Source organism: Calidris pugnax, unplaced genomic scaffold (assembly GCF_001431845.1).
Source record: "Calidris pugnax isolate Ruff unplaced genomic scaffold, ASM143184v1 scaffold294, whole genome shotgun sequence".
NCBI classification, from domain to species: domain Eukaryota; kingdom Metazoa; phylum Chordata; class Aves; order Charadriiformes; family Scolopacidae; genus Calidris; species Calidris pugnax.
In genome coordinates, this window is record NW_015094505.1 from 366986 (window position 1) to 381969 (window position 14984).

Consider the following 14984-nt stretch of genomic DNA (forward strand, 5'->3'; position numbering starts at 1 on the left):
GACAGGGAACTGCTGGAGAGAGTCCAGCGTAGGGCAACAGAGATGCTGGAGGGATTGGAGCATCTCCCTGATGAGGAAAGGCTGAGAGAGCTGGGGCTCTTGAGCCTGGAGAAGAGAAGGCTGAGGGGAGACCTTATCAATGCTGACAAGTGTCCAAAGGGTGGGTTGGAGGAGGATGGAGCCGGACTCTTTTCAGTGGTTCCCAGTGAGAGGACGAGGGGCAACGGGCACAAGCTGGACCATGGGAAGTTCCACTGGGATGTGAGGAAGAACTTGTTTGGGGTGAGGGTGGCAGAGCCCTGGCAGAGGCTGCCCAGGGAGGGTGTGGAGTCCCCTTCTCTGGAGATCTTCAAGCCCCGCCTGGATGCTCCTGAGTGATGTGCTCTGGGCAGCCCTGCTTTGGCAGGGGAGTTGGACTGGATGGTCTTTAGAGGTCCCTTCCAACTCTGACAATTCTGTGACTCCATGAACACAGGACCAGCCTGCACCCACCCTTGGAAACTCCTGTGAAGCAGGGTGACACACACCCTGCCCTGGGGAGCGGTCACTGGAGATCCAGCTAATGAAGGTCTGGTTGAACCAGGAGAGGAACTCTCACCCTACATAAATCCTACGGTCGATGCTAAGCCTGGAATAAAACGTACAATGCAAAAATGTGCCGAGAGGAGGCGAGAAGCCCCATCAGCAGAGTCTGCAGCGGGTCTGAGCTGGAGTCCTTGGTGAAGTCTGCAGCATAAAAGAAGTCAAACTGAGCATCTCCAAGGAAAAAATTCAAACAATTCTGGCTGGAGGCAGGAACACATTCAGTGCTTGCTGCCTTCTCTGGCGGTGTGTAACCACTGCTGCATTCCTGGGCAGACACAGCCTTCTCCTCTGGCCCAGTGTGACACCTCCACCTGCTGTGTGTGTGCGCGTCGGAGCAGAGAATGCTAATTAAAGCCCTCCTGGCAGGGCCCAGGGAGGTGCCACAGGCAGCAATGGACACCTGTGGCACTGGGTACAGCACACAGCCCCAAAACTGACTCCACAAGGACCCCAGGTGGCATTCAGGGCCTGGCTTTATACAGGTCCTTATGTGTTCCTTAGTGAGAACCAGGGAGGTGCCACAGGCAGCAATGGGCACCTGTGGCACCGGGTACAGCCCCGCGGGGTGTGAGCCAGCACACAGCCCCAAAACTGACTCCACAAGGACCCCAGGTGGCATTCAGGGCCTGGCTTTATACAGGTCCTTATGTGTTCCTTAGTGAGAGAGCGGCGCACAGAGACCCCAGCTACACCTGAGCCCACCAAGGGGGGATTTTATCCTCAGCAGCACCATCCTCCTGCCTGTGTCTCACAGGAGCCCTCAGCAGCAGCAGCAGCCCGGGGGACGTGTCTGGGTACCAGCAGGGAAGGTTGGTGGGAGCAGCACCCCTGTACCACCTCAGCCTGGCAAAGGCAGCCCCTGGGGCAGCCCTCAGGAGTAAGGACACGTGTGTAACCTCCCGGGGAACACAGTTATTTTCGCTTTCATCTCTGCATCCTGCTGCACTGTCCCCACAAAGGCACCTTCCTCTTCCTGCCCGCACACAGCTGCAGCCAGCGGAGCCTGCAGGGCAGCCAGGCACTGCCAGCAACAGGGCACGGCTCGGGCAGCACCCACAGCAGCACCCAGTGCCCACTGCAGCACCCAGTGCCCACTGCAACACCCTGCCATCACACCCAGTGCCCACTGCAGCACCCAGTGCCCACTGCAGCACCCTGCCATCACACCCAGTGCCCACTGCAGCACCCAGTGCCCACTGCAGCACCCTGCCATCACACCCAGTGCCCACTGCAGCACCCAGTGCCCACCACAGCACCCAGTGCCCACTGCAGCACCCTGCCATCACACCCAGCACCCACTGCAGCACCCAGTGCCCACTGCAGCACCCTGCCATCACACCCAGTGCCCACTGCAGCACCCAGTGCCCACCACAGCACCCAGTGCCCACTGCAGCACCCTGCCATCACACCCAGCACCCACTGCAGCACCCAGTGCCCACTGCAGCACCCGATGCCCACCACAGCACACAGTGCCCACTGCAGCACCCTGCCATCACACCCACTACCCACTACAGCACCCAGTGCCCAACACAGCACCCAGTGCCCAATGCAGCACCCTGCCATAACACCCAGTACCCACTGCAGCACCCAGTGCCCACTGCAGCAACCTGCCATCACACCCAGCGCCCCGCCATAGCACCCAACACCCTGCCATCAATCCCAAGACCCTGCCATCACACCCAACACCCTGCCATAGCACCCAACACCCTGCCATCACACCCAGCCATCACACCCAACACCCTGCCATCACACCCAACACCCTGCCATAGCACCCAACACCCTGCCACCACACCCAACACCCTGCCATCACACCCAGCACCCTGCCATGGCACCCAGCTCACTGCCATAGCACCCAACACCCTGCCATCACACCCAGCTCACTGCCATCACACCTAGAACCGTGCCATCACACCCAGCACCCACTGCAGCAAGCACACCCAACACAGCACCCAGCACCCTGCCATCACACCCAGCACCCTGCCATCACACCCAGCACCCTGCCATCACACCCAGCACCCTGCCATCACACCCAGCACCCTGCCATCACACCCAACACCCTGCCATCACACCCAGCTCACTGCCATCACACCTAGAACCGTGCCATCACACCCAGCACCCACTGCAGCAAGCACACCCAACACAGCACCCAGCACCCTGCCATCACACCCAACACCCTGCCATCACACCCAGCACCCTGCCATAGCACCCAACACCCTACCAGCGCCCTGCCATCACACCCAGCACCCTGCCATCACACCCAGCACCCTGCCATCCCATCCCTCTTCACTCCAGCTGCACTAAGCTCCCTCCACTCACCACCCGGTGCTTTCCTGCAGATTTGGGGGATCCCCTGCCGAGCTGTTGTGCCATCCCATCCCTCTTCAGTCCAGCTGCAGTAAGATCCCCCCACTCACCACCCGGTGCTTTCGTGCAGATTTGGGGGATCCCCTGCCGAGCTGTGACTGGGGGGTGACAGCAGTACCCAGTACCCAGCTTTAGCTTTTCCCGTGAGCTAAGTAGTACCTGCTCTTTCTTACTCTAACTACACCGTGAAACTGGCAAACAGCTCTGACTTCTTGTCCATGCTGAAATGGACTGAAAATTAAACATTCTGATAAATATTTATGTAGCAAGACAGCTGTGACACCCAGAGGAGATGCCTGGTCTTGGAATACTTTTATTGTTCTCAGTGCCACTTACTACTAGAATCAGCTTTTTAAACCAAACTCTTACACAACAGCAGATAAATACTTAACTTTTTCATGAGATGTATTTCTGTTCTATAGCTCCAGAGAATGAAAAATATTCCCGAGAGCAAAACAATGACATCTATGCAATAAACATTTCCTAAAAAGTACATAACTTAATTGCCAACAAGAAGAAGATCCTGGTTTCTTTTCCACTGCTCCCGTGTCCCCGTGCCTTCGCAGAGCTATCGGCCTCTTTCATTCAGCAGAACTTTTCCAAAAGAGGCTCCTGTCCCCCTTTTTTTGCAGTGTGGCTGTCATTATTCTTCTTTGGGAAGAAACCCTTTTGCTCTGTCCAATTTGTCCAGAACCTCACTATAAAGACCAATCATCTGGAGAATATAAGCATCGTAGTTGTCAACAAGGATGGATAAAGTTCTATCATTCAACTCGATAATACAACAAAGTGACAGGGAACAGAAGCATGGAAATAGGTGGGAGACAACCACCAGCTTCTAAAACTAGAATTTCAGATTGATGTAAAGATTTTTGGCAGAGATGTAAATACAGTGGTTTAAGAACAAAATATCCCAACCTAACAACAGCGGGTTTATTCATACTGCCAGAAAGCACAGTTTGGAGCTGAGTCTTACAGCAGTGAATAAACCTATCCCCGGAATCACCCAATGGCTGAGGTTGGGAGGGAGTGATCTCAATTCTTCTAGTCTTAACTGATGCACTTAAAATAATATAAAAGTTGCAACCAGCTCTCGATTGCCCAGCACAAGGGAAGGCGTGATGCCTGCGTACAGCAGGGCTGCATTTGTGCCAAAAAACTGCAGAGAGAAGCTTGTAACAGAGTAAGAAAAAGTGTTGTTGCTTTCTACAGGGGTACCAGCCCTGGAATTTCTCCCTCACAGCAAATGGCTCAGCTACGCCGGGAAAGATGGGCTTTAATGGTTTCATTCACATCAGCTCAAACCCTGTTGATAAGACTTCAGATCCTACTAGAAACCAAGCCTGAAAGGGTTCAGACAAGAGCTGATTTCAGTAATTTCAAGAGCTGATTTCAGCTGATTTCATGCTTTGACTACACCTTTGCTGTACTCAAAGTATGGGCCCATTTAGAGGGCTCTCCCATAACCACAAATTCAAGTTTATTTCCAGTCAGCCATTTACACCCTCCTTCCAGTAAAAAGAGACTACATGACCCCTCCTGATGGCTATCAAAACTTTTTTGGCCTCACTTTGAAAAAATGTTTTAGCATCAAGCTCCCCCAAAATATTTAGGTAGCACGCTTCTCCCAAACTCTTTAAAGATCACCTGCGGTGGTTTCTTCACCCAGATCCTTATCTCAAATTCAGACCAGACATCCAATCCCACACCCTCAAATCCACCTGCCTACACTTACGTGGCCTTCATAGCTTTTCTTCAGAGATCCTAAGTGATTGAGGAAACGCATTCCTAATCCACACCACTGCTCAGCTTCCTTGTATTTCCCAACGGTATACTGAAATATTCCTGTATTCCAGGCTCTTGTCAACAACCAAAGGATCTCCATCTCTGGGTAAGCATCCTGGAGTAGCAAACAAGAAGCAGCAGCTCATCAGAAAACAGACTCTCACTTTAACCATGACAAACCAAACATTCATTAGAGTTTAGAGTGGGAAAGCAGCTGGGTTTCTTTATTTTTTCTCCTAAGCAAAGGGCAATTCCTTCAGAGCCATCCTGTACTTCACAGTTCATCTGCACTACTGTCAAACAGCTTCTTTCCAACAGTCAGTCACGTTGCAATTACCTAGGGGTAGGTCAGTAAAATACAACTCCAGGGGACTGGGAATGATGCCGGAGTGGAAGTGTGCTTTCCAACAGTGCTGAGGTACTCTCCAGCTCCCCCAAACCCTACTGAATAGCAGGGCAGTTGCTCACTGCAGATGAGATGAACAGTTCTTATGTCTTCAGAATAGCCCCAATGGCTTGTCAGAGTGCAAGCTGCCCTTACACCTGCAGAACAGAGGCCAGAGTACCCAACGATACTTCGAACCTGGTGGGGAACCGATTCAGTTGGGGAAAGCAAGGACAAGCAATTATTTATTTGCCATTCAAACGCTCAAGGGGACTCCTTTTCCCTCTTTGAGAGATACTTCTCATCCTAAGTAAAAGGGCCCAGGGTGATCTTCTGAAATGCAGCATGCATTTCTGAACAGGAGGTATAAACCATGAGCGGTGTACCAGCTCTCTAACTGATAATGTGCTGATGTGATGCCCTAATATCCTTCTCCTGGCATGGTACCACTGGTACCTGGTGTCATGAGCAAGATGGCAAAAGGCAGTTTTCTAGCACTGTGAAACTTTGCTGTTATGAACATCAGTTCCACATTAAATCTCATTTGTATCCCTCAACAAGAACATTAGCAAAGTTATTGATGACAACTTCAGTGAAAGGCAGGTACAGATCATCGAGTTCCAACCCCCCTGCCCTGGGCAGGGACACCTCCCACCAGACCAGGTTGCTCCAAGCCCCATCCAGCCTGGCCTTGAACCCCTCCAGGGATGGGGCAGCCACAGCTTCTCTGGGCAACCTGGGCCAGGCTCTCACCACCCTCACAGTGAAGAATTTCTTCCTGAGATCTCATCTAAATCTCCCCTCTTCCAATTTAAAACCGTTCCCCCTTGTCCTGTCACTGCACTCCCTGACAAAGAGTCCCTCCCCAGCTCTCCTGGAGCTCCCTTCAGATATTGGAAGGGGCTCTAAGGTCTCCCCGGAGCCTTCTCTTCTCCAGGCTGAACACCCCCAGCTCTCTCAGCCTGTCCTCACAGCAGAGGGGCTCCATCCCTCTGAGCATCTTCCTGGCCTCTGCTGGACCCGTTCCAACAGGTCCATGTCCTTCCTGTGCTGAGGACTCCAGAGCTGGACACAGAGCTCCAGGTGGGGTCTCACCAGAGCAGAGCAGAGGGGCAGAATCACCTCCCGCGACCTCCTGGCCACACTTCTCTTGATGCAGCCCAGGATGGGGTTGGCTCTCTGGGCTGCCAGAGCACACTGCTGGCTTGTGTTGAGCTACTCGTGTTGACCTGGTGAGGGGTCTGGAGAACAAGTCCTATGAGGAGAGGCTGTGTGAACAGAGCATGGTTAGTTTGGAGAAGAGGAGGCTGAGGGGAGACCTCATTGCCCTCTATAACTTCCTGAAAGGAGCATGGAGAGAGGTGGGGGTTGGCCTCTTCTCCCAAGGGAATCATGACAGGAGCAGAGGAAATGGTCTGAAGTTGGGGCAGGGGAGGGTTAGATTAGATCTTGGGGAGAATGACTTTGCTGAGAGGGTGGTCAGGCCCTGGAACAGCCTGCCCAGGGAGGTGGTGGAGTCACCATCCCTGGAGGGATTTAAGAAACGTGTAGACGTGGCATTTCAGGGCATGCTCTAGTGCCTGAGATCATTGGGTTGGATGTTTTGTTTTGTGGTCTTTTTGTGTGTTTGTTGGTGGTTTTTTTGGTTGTTTGGTTGTTTGTTTATGGAAGGTTTTTTTGGGTTTTTGTGTGTGTGTATGGTGATGATCTCAAAGTTCCCTTCCAACCACGAATATTCTGTGTTTCTGTGATTCTCATCCACGAGCACTCCCAAGTCTTCTCCTCAGGGCTGCTTTCTAGCCATTCTCCACCCAGCCTGTATTTGTGCCTGGGATTGCCATGTCCCAGGTACAGAACCCTGATGAAATTCTAATTCTGTACATTTTGAAATTCTAATTCTGTGAACTGCCTTCACTGTACAGCATTATGCTCCGGGCCTAAAAGGAGAAGCAGAAATGCTTCCTGAAAGAAAGATTTTACTCTCCATATACCTGTCCTCACAGAAACAAGCCACAGGTACCGACAACACGGGAATCTAGTCCTAGGTCATCTGGAAAAAATAGTAATGGAGTATGTTCCCAAACATATTTAACAAAACAGAGCTGAGAAAAAAGCAAGACTGGCATCCAAATTTTAGCTGGCTTTAAACTGATCTGGAGAAGCAAACTGCCTTTAAAAATCCATATTCAGTGTAAGAATTTAGAAAGCAGCAGGAGCAAAGATGGATTTTCTAGCTCAACATGTTTCTAAAGTAAGTGCCAAGGCACTTAAAATTTGGCCTTAAATGTCTCTAAAAACACCTTTGTAAAATCCAGGGAAATTCATAATTCAGTCGTAACTATCTTTTCTGTATCTGCGGGAAAGGAACAGAAGATGAGTGAGCAGGACTGTCAACACACTCCAGTGACTCGCCCGTGGGGTGCTGCTAAGCACATACATCACACTGTTGTTTAGTCTTATGTGCTCAACAAGCAGAACATCTGCACTGAGATAACACCGGCCCGGGATGGACTCAGGGACACCTTATCGAGCGCGCCCAGATTCCTGCCCTGCTGCTGAACATCAAAGCACAGCAGAAAACTGCCTGCTGGAATCCTTGAAATACGGGGCAGAGCAGCAAGTGGGAGCTCTTGCTCTATCATTCCCTTGCTAACAAGGGCTCTGTCGCTAATAAGAACTCTCTCCTGCTCCCCAGGTGCCTGCAGCCCCTGCTTGCACACCTCTGCCCAGGTGCTGCTTTGGAGATTCCCAGATCCACGAGGCATCAAGATTAAATTTGTTCTTTGCCTTTCATCCATGGTTTTGTGGTTGTTCCTGCATCCCACCTGCGTCAGCTCACACAGTATCTTTTACTGAATGAGTCTTAACTGCTCCAAATCCAACACTATATAATGTTCAGTCTACTAATTATTCTCAGTCTGATGAGAACCTTTTTGGCACCACCTCCCAATCTCTTGTTTTCCTGTTCAACTTACTGTGCTGCTGACTATGCTCAGAGCATCTTCAAAGTAGCCCCACACCTCCCGCAGCACACAGGCGTCCAAGTCCGTTAATCCAGTCGGCAAAGAAAGATTAATCAAACTGTGTAAGCATTTGCTGAGAATTGAAAGACAGCAAAAGAGGAAATATTAAATACTGGGTGCACAACCAGCTACTTCTTAGTATCAGCAGCACACTAACTTACATCCCCAGGATTGTCAGACATCTCCACCTTGGTGCTTACTACACTCATATTCCTATAGCAGAAACAAACATTTTCCTGGCATCGGATCTCATTCATACAAACCACGCAAAAAGAGAGCCAAGAGCAACAGGCACTTCATTATTTTCATTGCTGGGCTCTAAAGCAACACAGAAGAAAAGACATCATATTTTCTAGGGTGCTACACAAGACAGTAAGGACAAAGTACCTTTTCTAACTTCACCAACAAGAAAGGAGCAGTCAGCATCCTTGGAAAATTGGTAACAAAGGAACAAACACAGGCTTTCTGGAAACAGGTCTTTCTTTCTCAGTGTGAAGTGAGAAAGGTGATATTAACAGTTGCCTTTTCCCAGTGGTTACTGCAATGAACTCAGCAAAAAGGGAAAAAATCCTTCATGGGGTTCAAGTGAGAGAGGAGGACACACGCCAGGTTGTATTTAAGATTCCATAAGGTAAAGATGTTACAGTGCCAGTTACCCAGCACAATAAATCACATATGTACTATGGTATCGCATCACTAACTTACAACTCATGGCTTTCTTCTCAGCCCTTCATTTCCCTTCACTTCATTGTCTTTGAAATACCCAGCTTGCTACTGCAGGGTAACGTTTGAAACGAACACCTTCCTCACAAGAAACAGCCAGAGACCTCTTCTGGATCCTATTTTCATTTTCCTTCCTCGATAGAATCATCGATTGGAAATGGGACTGTTTCAGCAAACAGCCCAACTGAACAAATTGCCTCTAACACTTCCATCAGACAGTCACACTTGAGGGGTACGCTAGTTGGCCAGCAAGAAGCCAAACCTCGCACATAAGGTAAAATCCACTTTTTTCAAATTGCAGGCTTTATTCCCTGGCAGTATTTCCAGTCCCAGGCTCACGGCAAAGCTACGTGATGACACTAACCTAAACTTCTCAGCATCAATGACACTCTGCTTTCTGTGAAGGTTTAGTGCACTCTTGAGAGCTTTCTTACACAGCACAGGATACCGAGCTGGAGATTCCATTGCTAACGCTTAAAAGCAAAAGAAAACAGAGAAGAAAGAAATGACTAGAGCCAGACTTTAATCTCATTGGTCACTAAAATAAACTACAACATGTTGCCAGATCCCTTGTGATAAAGAACTGAAAAAAAAATTTGCTTAAAGCCTGGGTGCCTGGGCTGGTCACACACTAGTGCTTGGCTACTGCTTTCTGACTGTGCACCTCGTCGCTGAGGACTACAAGGCAGAAGCAGAGCAGATTTCATCATTCACAAGTACTCTCACTGCTGTTTGCTTCTGGTGCAGTAACTCAAAAACATTGGGCAGAAGGAGGTGGGTGTCTAAAGTTTTTGTCTCCTTGAATGTGAACATTTGGATGGAAAAATGGGCAGGAGCAGGATGTCAGTATGGTGCTTCCAAGCCCTGGTGTGTTATGCCCTCAAGATAAGGGAGGGAGGGAGGTGTTTACCCAATCCTACAGAATCCTCTCCAAAGATTTGCCAGGGTACCTTCTAAATTTTACTCACCTTCCTTGGATCCCCCCCTAGATTCTCAAGGAGGCATGACTAGAACTTTGTGATGAAAGTACGGTACAATGTAGAGAAGTTTTATTTCAAAATGAACTACACTAACTTTAACTTGAAATTGCACATCTATCCAAAGTCCACATCCTGAAACTTCTGTACTGGGGGCACGAATCAGCTGGGATCATTCTCTGGCCTTTGCCAGTTTGGAGCCTGTAAAAGTTTATCTGAATTCTCTTTTCCAGACTCATAACCTATACAAATGTCTCAGAGGCTAGAAATGGAAGGATGGAGCAAATTTCTGGTTCATCATCCACATAATACAGGATTTCAAAAGACAGATCTCCTAATGCTGCTGATATCCTAAGCATCTTTGCCTCAGGACAAAATATATATGGCTAGACCCATTTTCTGCCTGCTGCATAATATATGGTAATCCTGGTCACCCAAATGAACAGGAAGAGCAACAAAGGCTGTTTTTCATTACTTGAACAACTATGAAAGTACAAATGCAGTCCTTACATGCAATGATTTCTAGCGTCTTGACCTCTATTTGTGGTTGCTCCCATACTGACTCCATAAGCTTGTGGAGTGTTGGATCATTCAGCTTGGATCTTGCTTCAAATTCATAAAGCAGCAACAAAGTCTCTGTTGGGTCCTTAGCAAAATCTCCTGCAGAAGACACAGAATTGCCTGTATGTAATGATTCCTTGCCTTAAAGCTACATGGTACACCATAAGGTTTAAATTTTCTTTCTAACGGGCAGGAAAACAGTTACTCAGATCTAACAGTAGAGCAAGTGGAACTATGAAGTGGTCTTGGACAGAAAGCTCAGATGTCCAAATGTACAAAGCACAACCCCACCAACCATCAGGCCTCTCTCCCCGCCAAAAAAAAAAAAAAAAAGATCTGGATTGTCTGTAATTGTCTAAATTCATGCAATGCTCCTGGGCAAGGTAATAGCCACTACAGAAGCTGTTTTCACTGGATTGCCTGTAATTGTCTAAATTCGTGCAATGCTCCTGGGTAAGGTAATAGCCACTACAGAAGCTGTTTTCATAGACAGGTAAAAGAGGTAACAGAAGGCCACCACTCAGAAGGTCAACATATGACAGAAGTTATCATCAGCTTCAGATTTTTTCTACTGAACTTGCCCCCTTTCTAGGAGAAAAGCCCTCAGGTAATCCTTAAACACAGAAGAAGGGTGCTAGGAAGGTGTAAATCTGATACAAACACTAAACAATCCTTTACTGAACTATCACAAAGACCTTTGTTTTTCCATCTAAAATACACTCTCAGCTTTCTCCAGAGCAACAGACTTGTCCATACATTGGCCAAGGTCTAGTGAAGATATAACGGAAGCACCAGGCTACCATTCCACAAACCTCTGCAGGAGAAACTCCAATATGTCCCTGTCCTGAGAGGTAAACCAGTGTTGGAGTCCCCTCTCTACAAACACATACAGAACTGTCAGTGTTGGTACAAGTTCTGTGTGAAGATTAGGACTTGAGTACTTTTGTCTGTAATTGTCTAAATTCATGCAATGCTCCTGGGCAAGGTAATAGCCACTACAGAAGCTGTTTTCATAGACAGGTAAAAGAGGTAACAGAAGGCCACCACTCAGAAGGTCAACATATGACAGAAGTTAGCATCAGCTTCAGATTTTTTCTACTGAACTTGCCCCCTTTCTAGGAGAAAAGCCCTCAGGAAATCCTTAAACACAGAAGAAGGGTGGGAGAAAAGTAGAACTGCTAGGAAGGTGTAAATCTGATACAAACACTAAACAATCCTTTACTGAACTATCACAAAGACCTTTGGTTTTCCATCTAAAATACACTCTCAGCTTTCTCCAGAGCATCAGACTTGTCCATACATTGGCCAAGGTCTAGTGAAGATATAACGGAAGCATAATCCTTAAACACAGAAGAAGGGTGCTAGGAAGGTGTAAATCTGATACAAACACTAAACAATCCTTTACTGAACTATCACAAAGACCTTTGGTTTTCCATCTAAAATACACTCTCAGCTTTCTCCAGAGCATCAGACTTGTCCATACATTGGCCAAGGTCTAGTGAAGATATAACGGAAGCACCAGGCTATCATTCCACAGCAGGAATCATCGTTCTCTGCAGGAGAAACTCCAATATGTCCCTGTCCTGAGATACTAGTATCTGAATAAAAGAGTTGAACAATATTGCAAAGGAAAATTAAAAATAAAAGAAAAAAGGAAAAAACCCAACAGTGTTTTGAAACATTCTCCATTTTACCCCAGCAGGGTGACGTACATGGCAATTAAACACACAATTCTGATTAGCAAATGGGTGAGTCATCTAAAGATGATCGAATTATTTATGTACGAGAATCTCACCCAATTCAATGTTTACATTCCACAGTGACTTTGCAGATTTCTAATTTATTCCCTAGGACATGTTTTTGTAGCCTCCACGTTGTTTATTCTGTGAGAGAGACTGCTGCCTTGGAGAGGTCACCGCAGACTCCACTCACTCCTGTCACTACGTGTGACCTCTCCCTCCGTCACTACTCTGGATTAAAGCACAGCTGCCCTGGGAGGATGTGAGCAAAAGCCCATCATGGAACATGGCTTCTCTTACTGATTTCAACTGTTTTCTCTTCTGTGCACCCTGGCAGAAGCGAGAATTTGAAAAATCGCTTCAACCTGTTACACTACGCTTATATTTTTATTTATAGACAGCAAATGCACTGACTTTTTAAAGAAAACAGTGTAACAAAGACTAATAAATGAGGATCTAGGGACACGCTACGGATCGTGCTTAGGACAGCTCCAGGGGAGCTGTATTGCCCACCAGGAAACACATCGCTGAAATTCCTCTAAGAGAGGGTGCTGCTATGATTCTTTGCTGATATAAATCAATTAAAATTCACTTAAGTCAATAGAACTAGTTTACGGAACTCCAACATTTCCAATTGTCTGGAAAGCACTAGGTGCATTGATTCTAATTAACTGTAAAAGGTTTCTGTGCATATATTCTCAATATCCTGTTCTGAGTGAAATGACTAAGACTTCAAAATCAAAATAAAAAAATGCTACACTGCTACATCCAGAATGAATTAACAGAGCAATGCCCTACCTGTTTAGAAGGTGTTGCTTCTTGTCTCCCCATTTCCAGATCAACTGCAGCTGCCATTAACAGGCATGTCTTCTGGGCAATTAGAACAGCTTTGTCAGAGGGACAAAACTGGGACAACTGACACCAAAAATAGGAAAAGGTAATGAGAATTCTGCCCATATATAGCAATTTTCTCATGAACAGATGGTTGCTGAGTCTATTCTATGACACTTCTACTAATCAGTCATGAATAGTATATATTCAAATTGCAATTTTCCTTGTACAATTACACAAGAAGATTACTCAAAGGGTAAACCAGTGTTGGAGTCCCCTCTCTACAAACACATACAGAACTGTCAGTGTTGGTACAAGTTCTGCATGAAGATTAGGACTTGAGTACTTAACATGCTTCTATTCATGATACAGTCTCCAAACATCAGAATCCATTTCATTTAGAAAGTTCTCATTGAAGTCTACGTTTCTTACAACATTTTTAAGTGACAGACTATAAAGTATAACAATAATGCTCACTTTTTGTATTATAAGTCCATCTCCTCCTGACAAAAGCGCTCCATCTTCAGAGCATACAGGCATGTCTGCTCAGAGACACCTGATCCTTGGATGTAAATTCTAACAGAACTAGACAGATGGCAATATTCCTCAATCAGAGATAGAACTAGCAAGAGTACGTACCTTGAAAGACAATAGGAAAAAATCCCTCATCTTTTCAGGGTAGTCCCTGAACTGTACAGCTAAGTTCCAAGCTAACAAAGAAATAAAAAAATGGAGACTATAATAAAAATCTTCAACCTTACGGGTATGCCCATCTAATCTCTAGTAATAGGCAGTTCACATTCCACAATCCACTTTCTTCATCAAAACATCATCAACAGCTTGTTTACTAACAGCAAGAAATACCATTATTAATGATTTGTTAAAATAGCTTATTCATGCTTTCACGTTTGGTCTTAATCATTCCATCACAACCAAATATCTGTTCTACCACATAACCCTACCCACAAGGGCATGAATTGGAAGAAGCATTTTCTTAAGTTAGTAAACAAAACTAGTATCTGAATAAAAGAGTTGAACAATATTGCAAAGGAAAATTAAAAATAAAAGAAAAAAGGAAAAAACCCAACAGTGTTTTGAAACATTCTCCATTTTACCCCAGCAGGGTGACGTACATGGCAATTAAACACACAATTCTGATTAGCAAATGGGTGAGTCATCTAAAGATGATCGAATTATTTATGTACGAGAATCTCACCCAATTCAATGTTTACATTCCACAGTGACTTTGCAGATTTCTAATTTATTCCCTAGGACATGTTTTTGTAGCCTCCACGTTGTTTATTCTGTGAGAGAGACTGCTGCCTTGGAGAGGTCACCGCAGACTCCACTCACTCCTGTCACTACGTGTGACCTCTCCCTCCGTCACTACTCTGGATTAAAGCACAGCTGCCCTGGGAGGATGTGAGCAAAAGCCCATCATGGAACATGGCTTCTCTTACTGATTTCAACTGTTTTCTCTTCTGTGCACCCTGGCAGAAGCGAGAATTTGAAAAATCGCTTCAACCTGTTACACTACGCTTATATTTTTATTTATAGACAGCAAATGCACTGACTTTTTAAAGAAAACAGTGTAACAAAGACTAATAAATGAGGATCTAGGGACACGCTACGGATCGTGCTTAGGACAGCTCCAGGGGAGCTGTATTGCCCACCAGGAAACACATAATCTCTGATAACGTTTGCTGTGTAGATTTCATACCCTGTAGTTCGAGGCAAATCAGTTTGGGCCCCTCACTACAGGAAGGACATTGAGGTGCTGGAGCGTGTCCAGAGGAGAGCCACCAAGCTGGGGAGGGGTCTGGAGAACAAGTCCTATGAGGAGAGGCTGAGGGAACTGGGCATGTTTAGTTTGGAGAAGAGGAGGCTGAGGGGAGACCTCATTGCCCTCTACAGCTCCCTGAAAGGAGGGTGGAGAGAGGCAGGTGTTGGCCTCTTCTCCCAAAGGATGAACGACAAGACCAGAGGAAATGGTCTGAAGTTGCGGCAGGGG

The 14984-nt window shown here is 46.9% G+C and overlaps 1 protein-coding gene across 1 annotated transcript in view; it reads right to left on the reverse strand.

Moving 5' to 3' along the window:
• Positions 1–3251: 3251 nt before the first annotated feature.
• Positions 3252–14984, reverse strand: part of TEX11 (testis expressed 11) — a 44992-nt gene continuing 33259 nt past the window's right edge. Inside the window, exons 23-27 of the mRNA XM_014963063.1 lie at positions 10353–10502; positions 9230–9338; positions 8095–8215; positions 4685–4849; positions 3252–3664 (exon numbers count right to left, since the gene is read on the reverse strand). Coding sequence (XP_014818549.1) covers positions 3593–3664; positions 4685–4849; positions 8095–8215; positions 9230–9338; positions 10353–10502 — 617 coding nt within the window. The 3' untranslated portion in view covers positions 3252–3592. The remainder of the gene's footprint in view (positions 3665–4684; positions 4850–8094; positions 8216–9229; positions 9339–10352; positions 10503–14984) is intronic.